Here is a 25587-nt window from a genome sequence, read left to right as displayed (position 1 = left end):
CTGTGCAGAACTTGGACCCAGGTGAACAAGAGCCAGGGCGGGCAGATCCTCCGAGGGTCCACGCCCCAGGCCTGCCCCGTGAAGCTTGTCCGTCGTGTCGGGGCTGCAGGAGAGGAGCAGCTCCCTCTGTGTCCATCACTGCACACCTCCTGTGGGCCTGCAGTGCCTCTACGAAGTATCCACAGTGGGGCAGGGGTGTGGGACACCCAAGTGGAACCCCAAGTTTCATCGGGCTGCCGAGAAGTCAGTCTCCACCTGTTGTCATTCCATCGTCCAGATTAACAGGTGTGCAGCCCCTGTCCTATCCCTCCTCACAAAGCCAGTTTCCCAGTAGCCAGCACCCCTCAAGGGCCATTTTGGGGGGGCAGACAGGCCCAGCAGATGGTCAACCCAATTTGAACCCATCCAGCATATGCATGGTTCCTTGGGCAGAGCCCCCAAATTCCTGCAACATAGGAGTCCTCAAGTCTCCCTGAGTTTGGGGCCATTGATGGTGGGAGGTTGGGGCGCTTCTGCACCCCTGCCCCAGGGCACCCTGCAGCTGGTGGCCAATGGGAAGAGGCCAGTGGGAAGCCCTGGGAGCTCACCTTGCCTGGTGGGTACCGAATATCACAGTGGCTCTTGGGCCTCGGGACCTGTCCCAGTTTGTGCAAAGCGGCGGGCGCCCGGGCCCGGCAGTGACGAGGCCCACGTTCTGGTCCAAGACCCTCGGCTGAGCCCCGTGGGACCCAGGGACGGGGCGTCCACGTCTTCTCTCCAGAGCTCAGTATCTCGTGGATGGATGGACTGCAGGCTCTGCCCCCGCCCCCGGGCCGCACCCCGGTCACAGCTGCACCGGCTGGACGTAGCTCCGAGGGAAGAACCCAATGCGTCCGCACAACCGGCCCCGCCACCAGTGGGGGTCAAGGTGCTCCAGGACCTCGATGATGTCCCCGCGGTGGAAGCTGAGCTGTGAGGAGTCCTGGGCCGAGAAGTCAAACTGGGCCTGGGCAAAGCAGGCCTGGGGGGCCTGTGCGGGGAGGAGGTGGTTAGTGGGGAATTTTCAGGAGGCCCCAACAAGAGAAGTGATTGGCTTCAGGCGGGGGAGGGCAGAATTGAACTTGAATTCGTTTCTCACTCCAGATGCAGATAGATGGCCCCCCAACCCCATGAGCCCCCAGCTGCCTGTCCCTGAATGTCTGCAGCGCAGAGACTGTGTCTGCATGGAGCCCCAGGACTGTCTGGTCCCAGGAGCAGGCCCTACAAACTGTAAAGTGCCGGCAGCTGAGAACGGAGTTGACTGCTGTTGCCCTTCACCGGGCTTTGGGAGAGCATGTCGCCCACAGCTGCTCCCAGTTCTCAGGCCTGGGTTCTTGCCCTATCTACACCCCAAGGCGACCTGGGATAAGACTCTGCCCTTGTAGGACTCAGTTTCCCCAAACTGCAAATAGCAGCGGGACAAAGCTCTCTGCAGGCACGTCGGCCTGGCGCCGTGACGATTACACCCAGTGTCCCCGCCCTGCCTGTCCCACCAGGATCTCTGTCCTGAGCCTGTGGAATCTTATCCAGGATGGGTGATAGGATCAGCAGACGGGCTCTAATGAGCGGTTCTCTGCCCAGGAAAGAGGAGGCGGTAGCATGGGTCCTAGGGGACTGAGCCAGTTCTGGAGTGATCCCACAGGGTGGGTGACCCCAGAGCCTAGGCTGGAGGAAAGCAGTGGGCGTGGGGAGCCCTCAGGCAGAGCCGCCTCCCCCACTCCCACGCCGGCCCCCCGCCCCTGGCCAGCCTATCGGACTCTGTCACATTCTCCAGGGGCAGATCTGGCCCAGGCAGTGGAGGGGAGAGGATGGAGATCGGGGACAGAGGCCTAGCAGGGGAACAGTTTGCTAAGATTGCGAGCTCACAGCTAACCCAGCCCCCACGGGCTGAGGAGGCCAAACATGCTGGGGGCACAGAGAGGGCATTAATGGGGGGTCTCCCAAAGCATGCTTTGACTCTCCTGGCACATGAGATCCTAGGGCTCATTATATTGGACAGTGGGGAAACTGAGGCCCAGTTGACTGAACTGACCCTGAGGTCACACGTGCTGGGGGTCTAGGAACAGGCAGGACTAGAGCCTCTCTGGGGCAGCCCTGCATCCCCTCCCCAGGATTTGCACTCTGGACCCTCTGCAGAGCCCAAGCTCATGTGGGCAGTCCTAGGGTCCTGACCTCTAGCCCCAGGCCTAGCCGACATCCCCCTCCTGAAGAAAACAGCACTTGTCGGGGCTAATAACCCCGTTGGCTGCTGTCATCATTCTAATCACACCCTGAGCCCGGCCAGCACGTCGCCCACGAACTCTCCTCACACTGCCCCCAACCCCACCCAAGGCCGGCTCCTGGGGGCAGAAACTGGGACGGAGCCAACCCCACAGGTGGTCCTGGGCGAGCCTCAGTTTCTTCAATCGTACAATGGCGACGATGAGGCCCCCAGCGGACTCAGGAGGGTCGGCAGGGTGTCAGTACCCTCGTGCATTCAGAAGGCACGGAGGACCTGTGACCACGCACGACGCCGGTACCTGAGCACAAGCCAGACACGGGGTGCCCCCTGCAATGTCCACTCTGCTCCTTCCCTTTCCCTCTGCGTTTCCACCCTTGCTTGTCCTCCCGCGGCGCCCCCAGGATAGGACTTCAGAGTCTGGGCTGGCCCCCTCTCCCGACGCGGGGCTGCAGGAAAGGAAGGGAGGCCACGCCCACGCCCCGCCCCGGCAGGTGTCTCCGCCCCCGCGGAGCCGCCCGCCCGCCTACCTTGAGCGGGGTCTCCTCGTCCCGCAGGAAGACCTGGCGCTGCTTGGCGATGGTGGTGGTGCGGTAGAAATCCACCAGCTCGTTCAGGGAGTTGAACTTCTCTTCCCACAGGAAGTACTTCCCAGAGGCCTCGCGTAGCACCTTGAAATGCTGCACCTGGTCGCCGTAGCTGGGGGAGAGGAGCCGCCTGAGCCGGGTCGCCGGGAGGGTGGGGGGCTGTCCCTGCTCGCACAGCACTCCCCCCCCCCCGCCCCCCGCCCCCCACTCCGGGCCTCCCTCCTCACCCTCACCGGGAAGCTGGCCGCTCTGGCTCCCGGTGCCACCTGCGGGTGGGAGAAAGGACAGGGCCTGGGCCCGCTGACCTGGCCCGGATGGGAGACCTAGTGACTCCCCCTCGGCTGTGGAGTGTGGAATTACGGTGTGGGCGCTGGAACAGACCCCTTGGCCGCTGTGCGACCTTGGGCAAATCACTGAACTTCTCTAAACCTCAGCTTCTTCATAATGGTAGTGACTCCCTTCTGGATAAGTGTTCAGAAAATGCTGCTTATGGTTGATTGACGGCTCTAAATGGGTTCCTCTGAGAAGGAGGTGGTCAGACAGTTCCTCCTCTCCCCCAGCCGTGACATTCTCCCCATCCCTCTACCGGGCCTCGCAGTCCCCCCTGAGGAATGAGTCCTAAGGCCATCCTGACTCAGACAAAGCCTGCCCGTTTATTGGGCGCTTCATGTCTCTTCCTGCCCCCTACCTCAAGAACCATCTATGGCTCCCCATTGCTCTCCGGATAAAATCTTAACACCTTGGACTCAAGATCTGGCTCCAGTTATGTGCCCAGCCTCATTTTCCTTCATACACTTCATACACTCTCTTCCCACATGCCTCATGTCCCATGCCAGGACAGGCCACGACGGATTGGGACCCGAGGTGGTGCCGGCATGGGTTCTGACAAAGGGCAGCACAAACCACTATGATTCCCCTCACTGCTCCAGAAGTGGCCGGGGCCCACCGCATGGCCCAGGAGGTGCAAATCGGGGCCTTTGTACAGTGGGAAAACTGACATTCCAAGTGCAAACCATGACCTTCCCAGGGTCACATGGCAGCAAAGCCAGAGCTGGGGCCTCATGTCAAGTGTCATTCTAGCACACTCCCCTGTTCTCACCGTATAACAATAGGAAGAATAATTATTCCAGTTGTGGTATTGATAATGTGCTAGACCTTGTCATCCCAAGTCCAGGACTACTCCCTGGGCTGTGGTCCCCAGGAGCCCTTCCCTCTCTCAGCCTCTGTGCCTGGTCAACTCACAACCATCCTTCCTGTCTCTGGTCAGCTTACCTGGGCCTCAGTGTCCTCACCTCCCCAAGGAAGGGGTGAGGGGGAGACGTCTGGCAGCTGCAGGGAGAACACTCAGCTCCCAGTAGGAAGAAGCTGGTTTAGGGAGGCGAGAGCCCAGGAAGCCTGGGGCTAGTGGGTGTGGCAACGCATGTGTGCTGGGGACACAGGCGGGCCACTGGGCATGCGCTGGCCCCTTGGCCACCTGAGCCACAGGCTGTGCTCTCATTCTGTGAAAGACCAAGTGAGAACCAAACAGTGGTGTGGAGACTTGATAGTAAAAAGGCAAAAGCACCTCCTGGGTTCTAAGTTTAAATCTTGTTTTATAAGCCAGGATTTGCCCGCAGCCCGGGTTCCCGTGTTAAGGGGTCCAAACCACATAGAACCCCTCTCTCTCCACTCAAACATATCTCTTTTCCAGGCCTTTGCATACATGATTCTCTCTAAATTCTTCTCCAGTTAAACTCCTACTCATACTTCAAAGCCCAGGTAAAATGGCCCAGCTCAGAGGCAGAGGTCTTCTTGGGTTTCTCAGACCCTCATACAGCCTTCTCCTTCCAACCCACTTCTCTTAATGGCTTGCACGGAAAAGGTAGGGAGGCAGGACTACGCCCTGAGGGTCTAGCCCGGTTGGGAAAGGCTGGACTTGGGGAATGCAGAGTCATGGCCCAAGGCTTTAAGTGCTCATCAGGGTGGTTTGTTCCTGAAAACCCTCTCCTGTTTGCTCTGAGCTGTGATCCAGCCCTCCAGGGGTCCTGAAATAGACCTGACCCTCTAAGACATGTCCAGATCTCAGGGCAGCTTAGCTCCAAAGGGAGCCAGTTCCCCCACCCCAGGAGGCTCTGGGACCAAGTTGAGAAAAGATCCCAAACCTGAGACAAAGCCACTCATGTGCTGTCAGCAAGCATTGTTCCCAGGTGACTAAGCGGCTGCCGCTGTGAGCCAGGGGACACGCAGGTCTGTGTTCCTGGGACGGAACTAGGGCGGGCAGGCGGAGGGTGCTTCCTGCCCTGTCTGGCCTGCCACAGCCTCCCAGAGGTCACTCACTTTCCTTGAGGCACCTCTGAGCCCAGTGGCTCCTGGGTGCCCTGTCCCAGCAAGATCAGGGCGGCCCCAGCCCCTAGACTTTGGCGCGGGTGCACGGGGAGGAGTGTCTCTCAACCAAAGGCTGTGCAAGTGAGAAGCGGGGAAACCAGGGACCCCAAGGACTCCGCGTCTCAGACATCCAGTGCAGAGGCAGAAGGCTCTGACTCCAGGCGGTCCCCAGGGAGGAGCCTGGGGCATGGGCGGCCCCTCCCCTTCGGGTAAAGGGGCAGAGAGATCCGTTGTAGGTTTGTGAAGGAGATCTCAGCCCCCACGTGACCACCTGGAAAGTGAGCCAGAATGAAGTATTCCCTGCTCGCACAGGAGGATCAGCGAGTAGAGAACCGGAGATGAGGCAGGGAAGGAGCAAGGGACCCAGGACTTCTAGAACCTTCCAACCTGAGAATTGGAGAATTCTCACATTGGAGAAGCTTGCACGGTCCAGGCCCCTTGCCTGTGTGTGGTACATATCAGTGCTCTAAACGGCAGGTCTTGTCCCTTCTCCCACCTGGTCCCAGCATCCTGTCCTACAGTGAGGAGAGTGGGGCCCAGAGAAGAGAGGCCTGCCCACAGCCAGGATCGGCCATGCTGGGGATGCTGCTCTGCGTGGAACCTGGGCGGGGCCCCTTCTGATCAGTGACCGCACCTGTCTGAGGCCAAGCAGGGCCATCTCCATGGACGACCCTAAGGACTCAGCATCTGGGACAGCCACCCACCTCCAGCCAGCTGATCTGCGGCCTCATGGGGCCCGTACTTGTGATTTTCCCAGGAGGGCTGTCCCTTCACTCTGCCTAGTCTTGGCCTTAGCCATCCTTCAAGGCTGGTGGTCTGAGAGACCCTTAGACCCTCTGTGGGCTCTCCATACCTCAAATCCTCACCCCCAGGCCCTGGGGAGCTACAGGGCACAGAGTGGGACCCATATCTGTGTCCAGATGACCCTTGACACCCTGCTGGGTGAGCCCTCCTGAGCTGGAGAAGGAAAGGGCAGCCAGGATAGGGGTCGAAGCCTGGGCGAGGCCAGGAGAGGGGAGCTAGTCCCTGACAGCGGGCCAGTGCCTGGGAGGTTCATGTGTGTGTCCTGGCCTGTGTGCCCCATGTGTCTGTCTGAGTGTGTGTGTGTGTGTGTGTGTTGGGGGTCCTCTCTCTCTCTGCTCTGCCACAATGACAACACCTGTGGGTCCCTTTCTTCACAGCCGTGGGTGTGTTTGTCTCTGTGTGTGACCCCCACAGCCACCTACCCAGGGGCAGAGGGGATGGGCCTGGCCTCTGGGCTGTCCCTCAAGGACCAAGTGAGGCACGATGCTAGCAGCAGCCTGTCCTGCCCAGCAGGTTTTTCTGGCCTGGTGGTGACGGCCACGGCAGCTAAGGGGACAGTGACAGCGCAGGGAGGATAAAGAAGGCTGGGGTAAGGTCAGGAGGCCCAGGACTGCCCCAGCTAGGGCCTATGGTGGGCCCTCCTGGGCGGAGGCCTGTGTGCTAACTGTCCACGGGGTGATCTCCATGAGGCATGGCACTTCTAACCTCTGCTTTCCCAACTGTGACAACAGCTGGAATGGGGGGAAGGGATACTTAGGAGTGCAGCAGGTGTGAATAGGATCAAAGTGACCTTGGCAGGGACCCATGGGTCGTCAGGACTCAGGAAACAAGGATGGAAGGTAGAAGAGGTCTGCCCAGGCACAGAAGGTCATGGGTCCTTGCTCTGTTTTTCCTTGCTGTGTGACCTTGGGTAAGTTTCTGCACCTCTCTGAGCTATAGCTTCCTGCCACCCAGGCTTCTGGGGATGGCTTCCTCTCCCTCTCGGCGTCTGCCTGCCTAATGGAGTGCCCTCCACCTTCTGCCACTTCCTCTGTCCTGCTTCATTTCCCCAAGAGCCTTTATCATCTCCCAAGATTTCCTATAATCTGCTAATTGTTTCTTGTCTGTCACCCCAGTGGAAACGAATTCTTAAAGGACAGGGAGCTTGGTCCTATTTTGTTCATGGCTGCATCTGCAGCACCTGGGACAAGGTCTGGTGCACAGTAGGTACTCTGTGGCCAGAGCAAACACACGTGCATTGACTTCAGGGCACCTCTGGCCTGAAAGGCACTGGGGAACCAGCCGCCATTCACAGCAGAAGAGCCTGGATGGAAACATGGGGCAAAAGTCACACAGCCCAGGCACTGTGCCCCAGCCTTGGTCCCCGGTCTGCTGGCTGTGTGCTCAGATGTGCCCCTGCAGCTGGAGAGGATAGAGCCCTCTGTAACCACGTAAAAGGCAGCCAGCATGGCCACTATCCTTCATGAGGCAGTCCGAGGCCCATAAACCCCACCTCTAACAGCCTTATGGGGTTTGGCATGAACATGTGGGAGATGCCATGTGTTGTGGGGTCAGAGTCCCCAAAAGCCAAGTCAGCGAGGGCGGAAATCTCACACATGAATCTGCACAGCTGTCACTTTTCTGGATGGCCACTGGGTCCCCGGACTTTGTGACACCTGGGGTTACTGCCTCCACATTGTGGATGAAAACATTACTGCCAAAAGAAAGCCAGGATCTGCCTTGCAGCAAGTTCTGAGTAAAGTCAGGACGAGAACTGGGTCCCCTGCCACTCCGTGTCACTGCCCGTTTCAGAAGAACCCTGGATTTGTGGGACAGGGGGCTGGGAGGCACCGTGTGGCCCTTACAGGGAAATATAATGATAACTACTATCACTTGGCATTTTCGGAGCACTTACCATGTGCTAGGCGGCATGCTAAGCACTTGACACGGATGTCCATTTTGTAGATGAGGAAACTGAGTCTCAGAAGGTAATTTGCCCAGGGTTAGGCAGGTAGGAGGTATCAGAGCTGAGATTCTTGCTCAAAAGCCTACACTCGTAGCCATATACGCCCTCTGAGTCTGTTTCCTACTCTAATCCCTGCCCAGTGATCTTCCAAGGGCCACTGAAACACCTTCCTGAGAGACAATGGACCAAGAATGGGAGCAGGACCTAAGTAGGAGCCCTGGCTCCACTGGGACGAAACCAACGGTGGAGGCTGCCACCTGGTGGCGCTGTGCACAAACTACAGCTAGCTGAGGCCAGGAAGCTCTAGCGGGTTCTGAACTTGGCTGGGGGGCTTGGCCAGGCAGGATACCTTGGGGGAGGCACCAAGGGGCATGAGCCAGTATTTCTCTGAAGGACACGCCCAGACCTCTTCCCAGGACATTGGTGCTGGCTCCCCTGCTCACCAACGCTCACTGCATCCTATGAAGTCCCGTCGCCCCTCCTGGTCAAACTTGTTGCTATCCACACCACCCCCCACTGTCCCAACTCCGGACCTTTGCCCATGTTTTGCCCATGTTGGTCCCTGTGCCTGCATTCCGTCTCCAATCTTTGTGCACCAAACTCCTACTCAGGCTTCAGGGCCCAGCTCAGATGTCGCCTCCTTCACCAGGTGTCGGTGTCTCCTGTCACTGAATTCCCCTTATTTATTCATTCATTGTGGAGACCCTGGGCCAGGCCATGTCTACTCTTCCACTCAAACACTTGGTTTGACTCCTTTCCCTGTTCTGTTCTGTGGCGCTCGCTCACACACACACACAGACACACACAGACACAGACACACACACACACACAGACACACACACACACAGTAGGTTGAGATGTTTGGGTCGGAAGCTCTGCGTGTGCGCGGGCGGGGCTGCATTTACCCAGAAGCGCCAGAAGAGGGCAGTGCACAGGGTCTTAATGCTGGAAGTTCAGGCATCGGGATCTGTTAGCAGAGGAGGGAGGGGGATGGGGGGGGGCTGTTGGGGGCTGGTTGGGAGGGCAACCACCTCCCCTCAGCTAGGGCTGCAGAAGCTATCCCAGTGACTCCCCTGTGCCCCTGCTTTGCTGGGTGATCTTGGACTTTGGATTCCTGGAAGCACCCAGAGCTGGCCCAGCTCACCTGGTGGGCTCCATTCCCAGACCACCAGGCCCTTGGACAGCCAGCACATGTAAAATTGCCATTTCCTGCTTTTGCAGGGACCCAAGAGGGAAGTGGGGGCTGGGCTGTGGAGGTGGGAAGGTGATGGGGAGGGGGGAGTGGGGAAGGGAGTTACTCCAGGTGTCCACAACCATGGGCAGGGGTGGGGTCAGGACTAAGAACTCACAGCATCTCCCACACACGTGCACACTGATGGTACTCCCATTTTTAAGATGGGAAAATACAGGCTAAAGTAGGGCCAGAGCCATTCCCATCCCCTAGGGTAACCAGCCTGTTCCCCCGAGGTGGGCGTTGGGGGAGGGAAGAGAAAAGAGCCCACAGCTGTATGCAGAGTTTGGAGAGCATCAGGTAAGTGCGGTGACCTCTCATGACGTTGGATCATTTTTACAACCTCTCCCCCCCCACACCAGCAGCTTTCCTGACCACAGCAGTCTGCTCTACATGGGTGCCCCAGGCCCAGATGGGGAGCTCACCACCACACGACGCTCCGGTATGCAGGTCGCACTCTACCATCAGAAACAGAAAAGGACCAGCACACATCGCACTGGTCACAGAGCTCACCCAGGGTCCGGAAGAGCCTGGAAGGCACTGACCTACCTCCTCACCCCCAGCCCCTGCATTAACCACCAAAGGGGTCCTGTGTTCATTTATCCTTTGGACAATCAAGCCATCGGCTGTGGACCAACTCCATCCTAGGAAATGGACTCTTAGCAGCCACACCGTCAAGCTCCAGCGTAAAGCACCTGTGCCTCCTTCCAGCTGCAAGCCTGCCACCCCAAGACCGCTGTCTGTGACAGTGAGCGCCTCCTTTGTGCAGGCTCTGTGCCCATTGCCCACGGAGACCCTAACTGTTGGTATGACGTCGGCCCTGACATCACAGATCCACGGCACTCCCTGATCTGGCTACTTTCATGCCTTCAGCCCCCACCAGAGTCCGAGATACCATCATCTCCTGCCTGGCTCCTCACTGGCCAACCATCCCTCCTCCTCATAGCAGCCAGAGGGATCTGCTGAGAAATGGAAGCCAGTCACATCTCCCCCTGCTCCAGACCCTCCGTGGATCCCTATTGCTCGGAGGGAAAACTCCACCTCCTTGTCAGGATCCCCCACCTCTCTCCACCCAGCTTCTCTGCTCCAATCACGCCACCTCCTGTGGATGCCAGCGCACCCCCAGTGCATCCTGCAGACCCCAGGGCCTTTGCATTTGCTGTTCTGTCTGCCTAGAAGTCTCTCCTTCCAGATCCTCATTCCCGGAGACCTGGGCAGCCTCTGCTTCCAGGTTCAGATCTTTGTTCAAAGGCCATCTCCTCAGAGCGACCGTCTCTGACCACCTTGACTCCTGCTGGATGCCTTGTTCACTGTCTGTCTCCCCCACTAGGACAGAAATTCATAAGGGCAATTGTCACTGCATTTCCCCAGCCTCTAGAATAGGCTGGCCCATGACATGAAGCTTAGTAAATAATCCGTGAATTTCTGCCTCTACACCCTACTATTCCAGGCACTGAGAACAGGAAAGACAGAGACCAAACCCCTTCCCCTCTGACTCCAATTCCTGTTTTCTACTTTCCAGCCTGGGTTCCTCCATTTCCCTCCATTTCCCTAAAGGCCTTTAGGTTTGGTTCCGCACCGCCCAGAGGCTGCCACGTCATGCCCGAGGGGCTGCCTGTCACAAAGCCACACCCTTCCAGCACGGCCACCCCACTTCAAAACCGGGCACTATTCTCATCACTCTACATCTATTGACTCAAAAAATATATACATTGACTCATGTATTCCTTGTCATGACTCATTTCACATCAGAGGAAACAGGCCCAGAGAGGTTAAGTGACTTGCCCAAGGTCACACAGCCAGGAAGTGGCAGAACAAGAATACAGGCCCAAGCAGCCTGGGTGCCTAAGTCCATTTATGGCACCATGTGGCGGGACCCTGACCCCGTCCGACTGCAGCACATCCTGGACCCCTGCCCTGGGGGTCTGGTGCTCTCCTGCCCTCAGTTGCTCCTGTCACCTCAAACCCCGGCATCCTTCTTCCTCTCCTCAGGATGAGTACTCTATGGCTCCTCACTGTTCATAGAATACCAGCCAGACCCTTCATGCTGGCACCTGAGACCTCGCAGTGGACCCAAGCCTGCTTTCCACCCCCCCGGGGTGCATGTCATTCCCCGACCTGCTTCCAGGCTCCGGCTGCCCCTCCTCCAAGGATGCCACTCCCTGCACCAGCGTCTGGGAGCCCATGTCCTGTGCTTCCACGCTGAGCTCCAATGCCACCTCCCTGCCCACCCTCCTCTGCACTCCCCCAGGGGTCAGAACTCACTTCACAGAGACCGAGAACTCCCCCGGGGAGCTCTCACTCTCCCGGATCAGAAAGGCTCCCAGGTGGTTCCGCTTCATCAGAATCTCTTCTGCCAGCTGCCGGGAAATCCTGCCCGAGTACCACCTGCAGAGAGAGGGGACAGGTGAGGGCAGTGGGAAGGCCAGGCTGCCCACTTCTCCTTGTGCCAGGTAACCGGCGGGGCTGATCTTCACAGCAGTGCCGAGATACGAGAGGGATGATTGCACCCATTTCACAGATGAGGAAGCTGAGGCAAAGACATGCAAAGCGACAGGCCCAAGGCTACACGCTGCCGCAGGCAGGACCTGGGACCCAATCCCAGCATTTTGGCTCCCAAGCCCAAGCCTTTCCCACCATGCCAGGCAAACATCCCCTTAGGAAAAGAAAGAAATCAAACCTTAGTGAACCTCCACCCAGCCAGCCCCAGCTGAGCTCTTCTGTTTTAGATGATAGATTCTTAAAAGTGGAAAAACAAACAAACAAACAAACATAAAAATGGATGACAAAAGCAATAGTAGCTTTGGTCTGATGAGGAAGGATCTCACCCTGCACCCATTTCACGGATGCACAAACGGAGGCCACCCGGATTTTTTTTCTCCCAGGTACAAGTCCCTTATCTGGATGACCACACAGAACTGGGAATGCAGAAGCGCCTGGCAATGCTTAGAGCCTTGTAAGACCCCACACTGTCCACCCCCTGCCCCGTGACCGGGGACGAAAGGCCGGGACTCAGCTTCTCTGCCAGTCCTGCCCATCTTGCTGTGTGGCCCAGGCAACCCCCCAGCCTCTGTGGGTCTTGCCGCCCCTCACAGAGTCCAGGTGGTCTCTGACTGGACCCTTTATTGTGCAGATGGGGAAACTGAGGCCCAGAGCAGTCAGTGTCACATGGGGGCACCATGGCCAAGCAGGGGCGGGGTCTAGAGACTCTTCCTTGTAAGGCTTCCTTTCCCTCTTTCAGCAAATGTTTCCTGCGTCTGAGCTTGGCACCGGGGGCGGATGTGAGGTGGGACTTTTTTCCTGTTGTCTCAGGATGTTGCTGAGCCCTTGAAGCCCAGGGCAGGGGCGACAGGTGCAGGGAGCACCCCGCGGTGTCTTGCCCTGTCCCCACTCCCCACCATGTCACCTGCCAAATGAGGATGCTGGGATTCTGTCCTGGGGCTTTTATCTGGTAACTAACAAAGGCCTGTGCTCAGGGTGGGCTGAGCCCCCAGAACACTATCAAGTGATGACCAAGTGGGGAGGGGTGGAAGGGCTCAGGTGGGTAAACATTCAGCTCCCCTGTCCCAGATGGAACATTCTGGGGAGACTGCGCGCTCTCGCCCCCATCCCCGGTGCCTGTCGCTGCCAGCAGCAGCTGTCCTGTTAACACACCCCTAATGGCCGGCTCCTTCCCAGGTCACTTCCCACTCCAAAATGAAGTCCTTGTCCTCACACTGTGTCTCAGGCCCTGGTTCTGGGGAGCTGACACCCAGACGTGGGGACCCCGGAGCCCGTTTCATGATGGATTTCCTGGGAGGGGAGGCGGTAAAAGACGGTTGCTGAGTGTGGGGGCTCAAGGCCACCATCTGGAAAGTTCAGTCCAGGTCCCTGGAGTTCGGGAGGCTGGGATGGAAGCTTCTAGGACAGAGGCTGAGCTGGGGGCTGGGGGAAGGGAGCTCCTCCACCCGGGAGCCCCCAGCAGGACACAGGAGCAGGGGCCCAGTGGGGCCCCAAGTGGGCGTTTCCTGAGGGCCTGGGTGTCTCCAAAGAACCCACAAAACCCCACAGGAGGCGTCAGTGTGTGGGCGCCCGTCACCCTCAAAGGCTTCTGCAACCACACCCTCTGAGGCGGCCGGCCCTGCCCCCATCGGAACAAGGCAGGGCTGGTCCTCAGGTGGCTTGAAGGACAGAGGGCAGGAGCAACATGTCCAGAAGCTCCCTGAACCCTGGCTCTCTCCGCCATGCCAGTGCCAACTCTTCTTAGGGCCACCTCGTATCCTCCCCCATTTCCCTGATGTGGAAACTGAGGCCCGGAGAAGGGCAGGGATCCCCCAAAAGGTTGCCCAGCCGGTTCCTAGCCTCAGGCCCTCCCCCAGGGCTACCCCCTCCCCATGTCTGGTGGGCACAACCTGGGGGGTGCGGTGGGGACCCACAGCACAGGGCTGCAAATCCCATGCAGACTCTTGCCGGCTGTGTGTGCCTGGAAGAGCTATTCAACCTCTCTGTGCCTGTCTCCTTGTCCATGAGATGGTGATGGTGGCACCCAGCTTGCAGGGCCCCGGGAGACTGGGGACCCTCATGAACTAGCTCACACCCCTTCTCCCGCAGCACTCCCTCAGGCCCTCCCTGGCAAACTTCTACTCTAACGCCCAGGCCCAGTGAACCATGCCCTTCTTCTGGGAAGCCCTCCCTGCCGCCCACTGGCTCACGGTTGGGTGGGTGTCTCTGGGGCACCTGGTTCCCTGGCCAGACAGGGGAGACAGTGAGTCCTCAGGGAAGGAGCGGGGCTGATGTAGGCCAAGTAAGGCCTTCTGGGACTCCGGCTCTCCCCCCACAACCCCACACCCTGGGGCCTGATGGGCTGAGTCAGATGCTAAACTGGATATCCCCCTTGCTATTTCCGGGCACCGGACAGGAGCTGAGGTTAGCGGACAAGGCACCCGGGCATGGCCTCTGATGGATTGGTCGGGGGCCTGAGCTCTATCCCTGCTCTGTCCCAGACACCAGTGACCAGAACTGATCCAGGGACCCCCAAGAGATCAGACACTGGGACCCTCCACGGCTTCCTATGGGTGGAGTCTCGTCTCAACCCCCAGCAGCGCCCAAGTCCTGGCCTTGTGCTGACATCTGCTCAAGGCTTCCCAGCAGCTTTGGGACTTCTGGGCTTCCGACTTTGGCCGGGACACTTCCTGCCCCTGGAAATATCAGGTCTTCCTGACACCGCCCCCCCCCCACCCCGTTGGACTGCGGGGGGTCACTCCGCCTGTGGTTGTTCCCAGGGGCTCCTGGCATCTCTCCATGTCCCTCCGCTCGCGCCCTCCCTTTATTGACAGAAAGGCTGTAAAAGGCCAAAGGGGCAGACCCCTGACCCTGTCACTTGGCGTAGCGGGCCGCTGCGGGGCCTGGATCTGGGAGCTGCAGCCCAGCACACCGGCTAGGGGCGGCGGCCTCTGTGCCTGGAGCCCCGGCGGGGGCATAGCGGGGACCCGGGTGGGATGGGGTTTCCCCAGTACAGGAAGCTGGAGGCGGGGGCGGCTTTGGAAATAACTCGAAGACAGATGAAGAGGAAACACCCCCCCCAGGCCCTCCCAGGCACAGCGCCTCTTGTCTCCACCCCCCCAACCCCCCCACCCCCGGGCACACATCTCGTGGTCTCTGGCCTGTCCGCTCCAGCCTCGTGGCGGGGTCATGGTCCACATTCAACTGAGTCCCTCCCCCGCTCAGCCATCTCTGCACTCCCCACCACCCCAGGCCTGCCATTTGAGGCCTTCCTGGTGGTCCCACTGCCATGGGTTTGCCCTCACCGTCTTCCCTGTCTCCTCTCCTAGGAATGCCTTTCTCCTTTTCTACCTAGCTAACTCCTACTCACCCTTCAAAACCTCATTCGGTGCTAACTCTTCTGAGAACCTTTCCCCAGTGACCTCAGGGTTGACTGTGTTCCCGTCTTGTACTTTCTTTATATCCCGTCTTTCCCCCGGGATAGGGCTGTTCCAACTCCAGCCGCTTCTCCTGTGTCTCCAGCATCACCCGGGCGACCCCCCAACCCAGGGCGGTGGCTAGTGTTTGATGAATGACTGAGTAAGAGACTACCTCCGTCAGCATCTCAAGAAGATCTAGTTGGTTTTTCCATAGGTTCTTGGCCACTGGGGCCTGTTCTGGGACTGGGCTCCGCCCCAGCCATTCCCAGAGCGGCAGGCTGCGATGCCACCTGCTGTGATCCTGATGGGGGCTTCCCTAGGCCCCACACATGACTCCCACTCTGCCTCAGTCCCAGGGCATTGGTCTGCTCAGCTAGTGTTCAGCTCCCCTCCAAACCCCAAAGGCAGGACTTACAGGATCTGCTTCCCTCCCTTGCCTGCCCCTCCGTCGCCCCTCGCTTGTCCCCCTCACTCATCCTCACACAGGCTGAGCCAGCCTCTTAGAGAGAGCTCTAGAATCCTCTGCAGATTGAAGCCTCGGCCCTCCTTATGTTACACATAGAGAAACTGAGGCCCAGAGTGACCACACGGCAGCCAGCGGCCCAGCCAGCCCAGAGTCAGGGGCCCTGTCCCTCCAGGACTCTCCTGGATGTTCCCCGGTGTCGCAGATCCTCAGGGTTGTGGCCTGGACCGGCCCTGACTCTGCCACCATCTGGTACTCCCATCTCTGTCCCCTGCCCCTGCTCAGGGTAAAGACAGGGAGCTCCAGGCAGAGGAGTGGAAGCAGGGCGAGGAGTCCATGCCTAAGGGGTGCACCAGGACCGAGCTTTTCAGGCAGCTTGGCTCAGCCTGGGCCAGGCCACGTGGGGACACTGGCTGCAGGGGTTGGGGAGCACTTAGGATAGAGATATAGCCACTCACGGGTGAGGCTTGACGCGGATGTAATTCTTGGGAATAAAGCCCTCAGCGCCTCGGAGCTCAGCCTTATACCAGTTCTGGTCGTCTTCCATGTTCAGGATCTGCGGGCAGTAGAGACACTGTCACTCGGGCAGCTGCCACCTGCTGAGGTCCTGTTGTTCAGGGACCCCAGGTAGGGGGTCCCAGGACCCATTTCACAGAGGAGGGCTGGGGACCTGCCCAGGCTCACAAGGGCCGAGTCTGATGTCACAGGCCTGTCCCCAGGAGGGTCACAGACTCCCCAGGCTGGACAGTTGGGGACCCAGAGTGTGGGTCAGTGGGTTGAACTTTGGGGGGGGGGGCTGGAGCTGGACTCTCAGGATCTGTCCCCCCAGAGCCCTGGCAGATCATGCAGTCTTGGGGGGCAGGCACCCCAGGGTGCCTCAGTTCCCGAGCTGTCCCCCTGAGCATGGGGACTCCGCAGCATCTGTATGCCACGCACTGAGCGTGGTCTGAGGTCCCCCGGGAGGCTGGGGAGTCCCAGCCTGAGCTCGGCTCCTCCTGATGGTTCACCAGGGGTCACTTGCCTTTAAACAGCCCCTATAATCTGAGTTCACGGGCGTCATTTCGGGTCGGTGGGGATTCAGGCAGCAGTGAGCAGACAAGGGAGGCCTCTGGGCTATGATGAGGCTGCAGCCCGGCCTGCTCAAGTCACATGGGCCCCTTGTCCATGGCGTGAGGCCTCTACAGCCCCACAGGTGGGCCGAGAGGAACTGAAACAGCCGAGTGGGGGTGAGTGTTGCCGTGGCTGAGCGAGCAAGCGGCCACAGGGAGGAACGGGCCGGGCCTGGGGAGTGGGTGCAGCGTGAACCCTGGGGCTCCTTCCTCCTTCCCCTGGGCCAGCCTCCCACATGGGACAGTTCATCACCAAAGGCTGCAGATGAGGCTTGTGAGGCCCAGAGGAGGCAGAGCCTGTACAGCAAGCCAGAAGCCTGGGGTCTGGGTTTCTTGACTCAGCTGCTCTAGGGGAGACCATGGCCCATGGAATTTTAACCCCACTCCACTCCCCACTTGTGTCCAGACCCGAGGCCAGGGGAGCATCTCTCCTGTAGGTCTTAGAGCAGGTGCCAACATTGGCGCAATCCTAGTGGGTATTTGTTGAGGGAAAGGAAAACAAAAATCAGATATACAACAGCATCCCAAGGAGAGGGCATTGGAGGAGCAAAGGCCCGGGGGCAGGCGGACGCAAAGCCATCAACTTAGTTCGATTTTGCCGGGAAGAGCTGAGAGTTGCTGCCTTGGGCCCAGGCCTTGCAGACAGGCACCCCCTTATCTGTCTGCCAGGCCCCGTTGAGCTCCTTCCTTCCTGACTGTGCAGCCTGGGCAAGGTCAACAGCCCCGAGGGGGTGGACGGAAACAGGTGGCTTACTCAGGACAACTTTTGCTGAAAACAAAACAAAACAATTCTCCGACTTAATAGGACGCTTAAAACCTGTCAGCTGCCTTCCATGGACACGAGTTCAAGGATGATGCCTGGGACCCTGGGGCTACCCTAGTCTGTTGCCTTCTGACTCTTTCCACAGTCCTGCCCTCTGTTTCTTCATCTGTGAAATGGGCACATTCATGGCCTATGCTGAATGCAGCAGTGTCTTGGAACTACAAAGTCCGGTGGCCGTGTGAATGTCCTATCTCAAATAGAATCTTTGTTTTGTTTTATTTTGTTTTGTTTTCCTGCCATCCTGATCCGAGGACCCAGAAATGTTCTCATTGGTCACATGAACGGAATTCTTTTTCTTTTTTTTAAAGATGATATTTATTTGACAGACAGAGAGAAAGAGAGAACAAGGGGAGGGAGTGGCAGGAAGAGGGAGCGGGAGAAGCAGACCACCTGTGGAGCAAAGCCCGAGGTGGGGCTCTGATCCCAAAACTCTAGGATCGTGACCTGAGCCGAAGGGAGATGCTTAACCAACTGAGCCACCCAGGTGCCCCAGGAGCTGAATTGTTAATGTTCACATGGTTCAAAAGCTATAAAACCCTCTGAGACATGAGAATCTGCACAAAGGAAAGGGACCAGCTCCTCCCCAGGCGAAATCCACACCTTGGGCTGCCCCCAAGCCTTTTTTCCCACCACGCCCTCCACCCGGGAGGCTGTCCTACCCCCCGCCAGTACCCCCCTTCCCTGGCCAAGGCATTCACTTCTCAGCTATGCCCTGAGCACCTACGGTGTGTCAGACACTGTGCAAAGTCCTAGGGACACAGCAGGGAACAAGGAGCTTCCATGGTGGTGGGCAAAGGAAGACAATAAAGAAGGAAGGAAACCAGTTCACAGGTAATTCAGTGTAGTGGTAAGTGCTCTGAAATTGATTGAGGGCTGGGCACTGTCAACAGAGGGTAGATGGGGTGGTCAAGAAAGTCCTCTCTGAGGAGCTGATGTGTGAACTGAGGCCCAATTTATAGGACAGAACCGGATGTGAGAAGATATGGGGAACAGTATCCAAGGCCGAGGCAACAATCAGTGCAAAGGTCCTGAGGTGGGAGCTGTTCTCAGAACAGAGAGGAGGCCAGTGTGCCTGGACTTGAGGCGGGAGGGCAGCACTGTAAGGTTAAGTGAGGAAGGCGGGCAGGGTGAGAGGATGTAGGTCTTGTGGGCCGCGGGAAGCAGGTGAGAGAGATCTTACTTCAAAAGCCAAGAGAGGCCATAGAGGGGCATCAGGAGAGGCTCGGGCTCTGAGTCATGGCTGTTGTGGGGGAATGGGGACAGCTGGGAGTGGGGGCGGCGGGGAGCTTCTGCCCTGGCCTGGCTGGGAGCTGGGGAGACCCCAGGGGGCGGGCAGCATGGGTGGGGGTGTGGAGAAGTGGTCAGGGTCGGGAGAGGTGTCAGCAGAGTCGCTGACAGGGCTCAACGACGGGCTGTGCATGAGACGACGGGTAGGGCGCGGCCAGGACAAGTCCAGGGGTTGGCACCTGCAATGGTGGCCATCAACCACTGTGGGAAGGGCTCCGGGGAGCAGGTTAGGGGGCTCAGGGTCGACTGCCCTGGGTCAGAGGTGCCACTGGCCTTCCCTCTGGAGATGCCAAGGAGGCTGTGGGCTCCCGGGGTCTGGGTCTTGGAGGCCAGGTCATCCACCGAGAGATGGAGGTGAAGCCACCAGCCACATCCCTCCTCCAGCTGGGAGCAATGGGGTACTGTGTCCCCAGAGATCCCTGGTCTGACAGGGAGGATGCTTTGTTCCAGAGCCATATGTCCATTGGGAGCCATTTGTCCAGAGTGGGGGCACCTGCCACCTAGACTTCCTCCAATATCAGAGCTCAGATTTATTGATCCACGGGGGCTTCGGTGGGCTGGGATCTGCCTGCAGGCCCTGCTGTGACAGGGTCCGGCCTACAGGGGGTGCGTGAGAAACACTCGCCTGAAGAATGAGTTGGATGGCTCTAGGAGGAACCCCTCACCGGACCCCAGCCCAGCCCAGCCCAGCCAGGTAAAGTGGGGCCAGCAGACCCACACGCTGAAGCCTGGCCAGGGAGAAGAGGGGACACAGCATGACATCCCAGTCATGTTTTTACTGTTATACAGAAAGAGGGCTTCACAGGAGTGGGGTGGCTGAAGCATCTCGGGGACAAAATTTAAAGGGGCGTCAAGAAACTCAGGCATCAAGATAAAGAATATTTTAAGACAAGATGTTAAAAAAAAATCAAATCAGGAGCACCTGAGTGGCTCAGTGAGTTAAGCCTCTGCCTTCAGCTCAGGTCATGATCTCAGTGTCCTGAGATCAAGCCCCACAACCGGCTCTCTGCTCAGCGGGGAGCCTGCTTCCCCCTCTCTCTGCCTGCCTCTCTACTGTCAAATAAATCAATAAAATCTTTTTAAAAAATCAAATCGATGCAAAAGCCGATTACATTCATAAGTTAACAATAATCTATCAAGATCAATCCATTAACGAAACAACGGTAGGTAGGGTGCTCATCGTGTAAGATGTTACCCACTGGGACGGATGGGTCCAAATCCCCTTGTGCTGTATCTCCTTAATTTTTCTTCAAATCTAAAACTGTTCTGAAAATTAAAGTCTATTTAAAAGTTAATGTAAGGGGCACCTGGGTGGCTCAGTAGGTTAAGCCTCTGCCTTTGGCTCAGGTCATGATCCCTGGGTCCTGGGATCGAGCCCTGCATCAGGCTCCCTGCTGAGCAAGGAGCCTGCTTTTCCCTCTCCTCCCCACTCGTGCCCTCTCTCTGTCCAATAAATAAAATCTTAAAAAAAAGAAAAGAAAAGAAAAAAAAAGAAAATGGGACTAGCTCATGGCTCACGTCCCAAAACCAACCACTGCTAGTTTTTCAGATCATTTCTTTCTAGAAAGTTCTTTTTTGGGCTTGGGGGTACAAATCCAGTGCACGATGGGCAATTTTCCTTCCACAAAATTCATCTCTCCACAAAATGAATACCTATTGATTATCTGTGTAGAGTTGACCCTCCCTGTGGATACGTTTGCATTCTGCTTTTTGCCATTGCATCATGAGATTTTTTATGCCATTAAATGCCCTCCCCAAATAGCATTTTCAGGGCTGTATGATATTTGATACCATCCCTAGGTGGGCAGTCTAGGTTGATTTCACACTGCAAACTTGCACCCAATTCCCCACCCCTCGCCTGTTTTATTCTTCCCCATGCACTGTCTCTGTCTGACAAATTCTGTATGTTACTTATTAATCTGGTTTGTGGCCCTCGTCTGCCACCAAAATCTCAGCTTCCTGAGCAGTAACTGTGTCCATTTTCTCCTTGCTGAGTCGCCACTACCTAGCAGAGGTCCACGGACACACTGAGTTCTCCCTGAGTCCCCGTGAGAGAACACACATCCATCTCTAACCATATCTCAGTTTCCCAGAGGCAGAATTTCTGGGTCATAGGGTATGGAGAGTCTTACGGCTTTTTATATGTTCCCCAAGTTCCCTGCAGAATGACGGTGTCACTTTACGTGTCCACCACTCCCCTGTAAAAGTGCACATTTTCCCACACCCTCAATAACCTGGGAGATTCTTTTTAAAATAAAATTTTGTTGATCTGGCAAATGGAAAACAATTACTTGCTTTTAGTCGCATGGTTTTTGTTATTGGTGAAATTGGGCACTTACTTGCTTACATTGCTTCTTTGGCAATTTCCCCGTTCATATCTTTGCCCACTTTTCTAGTACACTGTTTGTGATTTTCTTATTGATTTATAAGAGCTCTTTACATATTAAGGACCTTAATATTTTGTCATGACTTTTTTTCTTAGTTTAGCCATCTTCATTTCTTACCTAGTAGACTGCAAGTGTCCCTCTCTGCTTCCATTCCTGTCAATCTGTTATCTTTTGGAAATGTAAATCTGATCACATTTTTTCCTCCAGTAAAAACTTTCAGTGAGTATACCTCAAATTTGGAATGAAATGCAAATCTTTCACAGGCCCTGATGCCTGCCTGCCTCCCAACATCATCCTTACCCTCTCGTTCTCACTCACTGCTCTTTAGCCACAGAACTTTCAACTCTTCAAACACACTAATATGGTCCTACCACAGGGCCTTTGCACCAGCTGTTTTCCACCCCGCACCTGGTGCTCTCTTCCCCCGGCTCTTTGCATGGCTGATTCCTGCTCATCCTTCAGGGCTCGGCTAAGGTGTTCTCTCTCTCTCTCTCTCTTTTTAAAGTAAGCTCTGTGCCCAGTGTAGGGCTTGAATTCATGACCCTGAGATCAAGAGTCTCATGCTCCATTGACTGAGCCAGCCAGGGGCTCCTATGTCTTAACTCTTTCAAAAGACTGTCCTGACCCCCCCATCTGAACCTGTCCCCCTGCCCCCTCCCACTCACCGTCACTCTCATCCCATCTCCCTGTGTGATTTCTTCAGTCCATTCATCACTGCCCTACATCACTTACTCTCTGGAATGTCAGCTCCCAGAGGGCAGAGACTTTACTTGGTTCCTTGTTATAGCCTCAGTGCTTAGAACAACGCCTGGCACAGGGTACGTGCTCAACAGCTTGACAAATGTTTGCGGAGGGAAGGAAGAAAAAGGCAGGTCTTGGGGCGCCTGGGTGGCTCAGTGGGTTAAGTCTCTGCCTTTGGCTCGGGTCATGATCTCAGGGTCCTGGGATCGAGCCCCGCATCGGGCTCTCCGCTCAGCGGGGAGCCTGCTTCCCTTCCTCTCTCTCTGCCTGCCTCTCTGCCTCCTTGTGATCTCTGTCAAGTGAATAAATAAAATCTTTAAAAAAAAAAAAAAAGGCACGTCTTCCCACCGCCTGGCATTCCTCCAACATTCTTTGAGCCTAAAGGGTCCCCTCCCCAGCCCTCCCCGGTCTCTGTGGACACGAGATGCAAATCCCACTGTGAGGGATGCTCCCATTTCAGCTAACACTTTAATGATTCCGCCCTTTCTTCTCTTCTGCAACATTCCCCACGTTTGTTTGCTTTATTTAAGATTTTATTTATTTATTTGTCAGAGAAAGAGATTGTGGGGGAGGGGCAGGTAGAGAGGGGGAAGCAGTCTTCCTGCTGAGCAAGGAGCCCAGTGCGGGGCTCGATCCCAGGACCCTGGGATCATTACCTGAGCCAAAGGCAGATGTTCAACCAACTGAGCCACCCAGGCATCCCCATTTCCCATGTTTTATTAGAAGCCTACTGTGGGCCAGGCCCTGCTTTACGTCCAGGTGTTCAGGTGTGTTCCAGGCCTCGTGAGCTCACTCCTTCCTTAGCGAGCACCTCTGTTAGAAGCAAACGTGCTGGGAGTTGCCTAATGCTTTACCAAAAGTTAGTGGGAAACATGACTCATCTTGGCGGGGGGGCATGGGTGCAGGAATTTGGGAGGGAAGTGGAGATGTATTCTTTACACAGTTGCCTTGGGGGACCCCTACTGATCCCCCCAAGCCTCCCACTGAGCGGTCACTCTGAGCCCCAGCTGGAGCTCGACCCCTACCCCGTTCCTATTTCTTCATTTTCCCACTCCCCACCGAGCCCCAAATCTGAATCTGAAAACTGCTCTCAGAGTAGTCAGTGAGGTCTCTGAACTAGACCCAGCTCTCACAGGATGTCTCCTATCCTGACCAGGTAGTGCTGGTGCTAAGGCTCCCATGTCCCCCACCGGCCACATGTCCCCAGGAGGCCCAGCCAGCCACTCACGTGGACATAGGTGCTGGCATCCTGGCAGAGAGAGGAAGGGGATTCCATAAGTGGACATGGTTCCCCCTGTGGAGCATCACATTCCTGAACCCCTACCCAGGCTGTTCAGTCTCACGGGGACAGAACAAAGGTTCCAGAATCAACTGGTGGTATGACTTTCTTTGCCCTTTCCTTCACGCTGCTGGGAAGCTCCTTCTCTACCTTTTTATCTCCCCCCCACCCCCGCAGAGTGCGTACACCTCATCCTGAAAGCTTTTTTTTTTTTTTTTTTAAATTTCATTTATTTACTTGACAGACAGAGGTCACAAGTAGGGAGAGAGGCAGGCAGAGAGGGAGAGGGGAAGCAGGCTCCCCGCGGAGCAGAGAGCACGATGTGGGGCTCGATCCCAGGACCCTGGGACTGTGACCTGAGCTGAAGGCAGAGGCTTTAACCCACTGAGCCACCCAGACGCCCCCATCCTGAAAGCTTTTCTATCCCTCCCTCCTTCCCTCTTTGCAACTGTCTTTTCAAACTCTTCCCAGGAAAACCGGGAGGCCTGGGGTTGAACAGACTCCTGCCAGGCACCATGCTAATGTCTCCTTGAATCCTCACAACACGCCCCCGCCCGTGAAGGACGGGTCATAGTTATCTCCCCATTTCCGAGATGGGGCCACTGAGGCTCAGCGGGAGGAGGTAGCTTGTCCAGAATCACACAGCCAGTACCTGGAGAAGCTGGACTCTGTCTGGGGGTCTGGGGTGGGGGGGTGTCCTGGGCCCCTGATTCTTAACACCCTCCCAGCTCAGCCCAGCCCAGCCCAGTTCCCCTACCTTGAGCGTGTCCCCTTTGTTGAAGGCGAGCTCATCACTCTCCGTGGCCTGGAAACTGTACAGGGCCACGGACTCCATCCCGCTGTCCCCAGGCCCCAGCAGCTGGGCTCCGAGCGGGGTCGGCTCTTCCTGCTTCCTCTGCAGTCGAGGACCTGAGGACCCGTCTTCCTTTGTTTTGAGAGCGTGCTGGGCTTTTGAAGCTGCCCCTGAGGGAGGGGAAACAGGAAGCTGACATGTCACGGAGCACGGCGAGCCTGTGAGCAGCTAGGCCTCTACCTCGGACCCCCAAAGGCCAGGTATGACTCTTGGGGAGTCCCCAGGGAGCCCCGGGAGTGGGTCCCCTCTTCCACCCATGTCACAGATGAGATACGGAGGTTTGCAGAGAACAAGAGCCTTCCTGGCAGCTCAGGCAATATGTCTCATGGGCCCAGCCACCCCCACCGGCTTGCCCTCCACGTTTTCTGAACTCTGATGCCTCTCAGGACTCCCCAGGGCCTGCCTCCCCGACCCCAGCTCCTTGCCTGACATTCAAGGCTCTCCCAAGCCACTACCCCCACCCACCAGCACTCCTCTCCAGATCCAACCTTTGTTATCCCCTCACCCTGTGAACACACACTGGGCTCCACCCTGCTCTTTCATGCCCCTTCCCTCTGCACATATGTGACCTTCCCCTTTCTCTTCCCAGGAGACTCCTATGCATCCCTCAAAGCCCAATTCAAAAGGTGCCTCTTCTGGTTTAAACACTGGACGTCCTCCATGCGATTGAGAGCCTAAGGTCAAAAAGAACTGCCAATAAATCTTGACCTCTCGTTAGTAGGTTTGTCACGGGACATGGTATCAGGGTAACAATTCTGCAACAACTGTGTATTACAGGAAAGAGCATCAGTGGATAAATGCGGTGGCCTTGCTCCAAACCCTGGTTCTTTCTGGGAAAGAAAGGAGACACAAACCGGGAAAGGCAAAGCAAGGAAGAACCCCGTGGCGTTGGATGGGAACTGGATGGCTCAATGTGAAAGAAAGCATGCTGGTTTTTTTTTTTTTTTTTCTGTAAAGGAGTTTTTCCTCCTTTGTTTATATCACTGTGGTTACATTTGGCCTTCCTGTTTTCGTCAATGGGTTCGAATCCATTACTACGATGATTGATGTGGGATGCTCAAACCGTCCCGGATTTGGCCCATGGGACCCCTTTCAAGCTGCCTCCTTGTCCTTCTGCCAAGTGCCCGTCATTCTCTGAGCACTTCCCTTCGACCAGTATGTTCCAGGCCTGTCGAAGCCTTCTGCATCAGCCTGGAATCAGCCGCCTCGGAGAGGATCCTAACACCAGGATCGAGCTGGTGTTAGCTGAGAGTGTTAGTGCTTCTAGACACACTAGAGGGAAACGCAGAGCTAGGGAGGAGAAACACACACGCACACATGCACACACATACACACGCACACACATACACACTAATGTATAAATACACTCCTATATGAACTCATTACATACGTTGATATGAAAGAGAGAGCTCATTCTAGATGAGTCTCAAGAAATATATTTCCTTGTGGACAGAGTATGTCCATATTTCTACGTTCATGTCTCTGTGTGTTTGTCTAGTTCCAGATAATAGATTAAAAACCGTGAACTCAAGCAAATATGAACTGGTGAGCGCGGGGGAGGGTCGAAGCCTGTCCTTT

General features: G+C 56.6%; 1 protein-coding gene and 1 long non-coding RNA gene across 2 annotated transcripts; one reads left to right on the top strand and one right to left on the bottom strand.

The window, feature by feature from the left end:
* Positions 1 to 639: 639 nt before the first annotated feature.
* GRAP (GRB2 related adaptor protein) lies at positions 640 to 24290 on the bottom strand. Its single transcript, XM_032841312.1, is given in 5 exon segments — positions 640 to 1009; positions 2767 to 2935; positions 11433 to 11555; positions 15989 to 16086; positions 23914 to 24290. Coding segments are annotated over 5 exon segments (930 nt in total). The 5' UTR covers positions 24268 to 24290; the 3' UTR covers positions 640 to 823.
* On the top strand, positions 24175 to 24956 carry LOC116857329. Its single transcript, XR_004380735.1, has 2 exons — positions 24175 to 24209; positions 24599 to 24956. It is a non-coding gene; the product is annotated as an uncharacterized LOC116857329 (long non-coding RNA).
* The last annotated feature ends 631 nt before the right edge of the window (positions 24957 to 25587 follow it).

The sequence above is a fragment of the Lontra canadensis genome, unplaced genomic scaffold (assembly GCF_010015895.1).
Source record: "Lontra canadensis isolate GAN:19392208 unplaced genomic scaffold, GSC_riverotter_1.0 scaffold122, whole genome shotgun sequence".
Taxonomy (NCBI): Eukaryota; Metazoa; Chordata; class Mammalia; order Carnivora; family Mustelidae; genus Lontra; species Lontra canadensis.
This window is presented reverse-complemented; position numbering and strand designations above follow the sequence as displayed.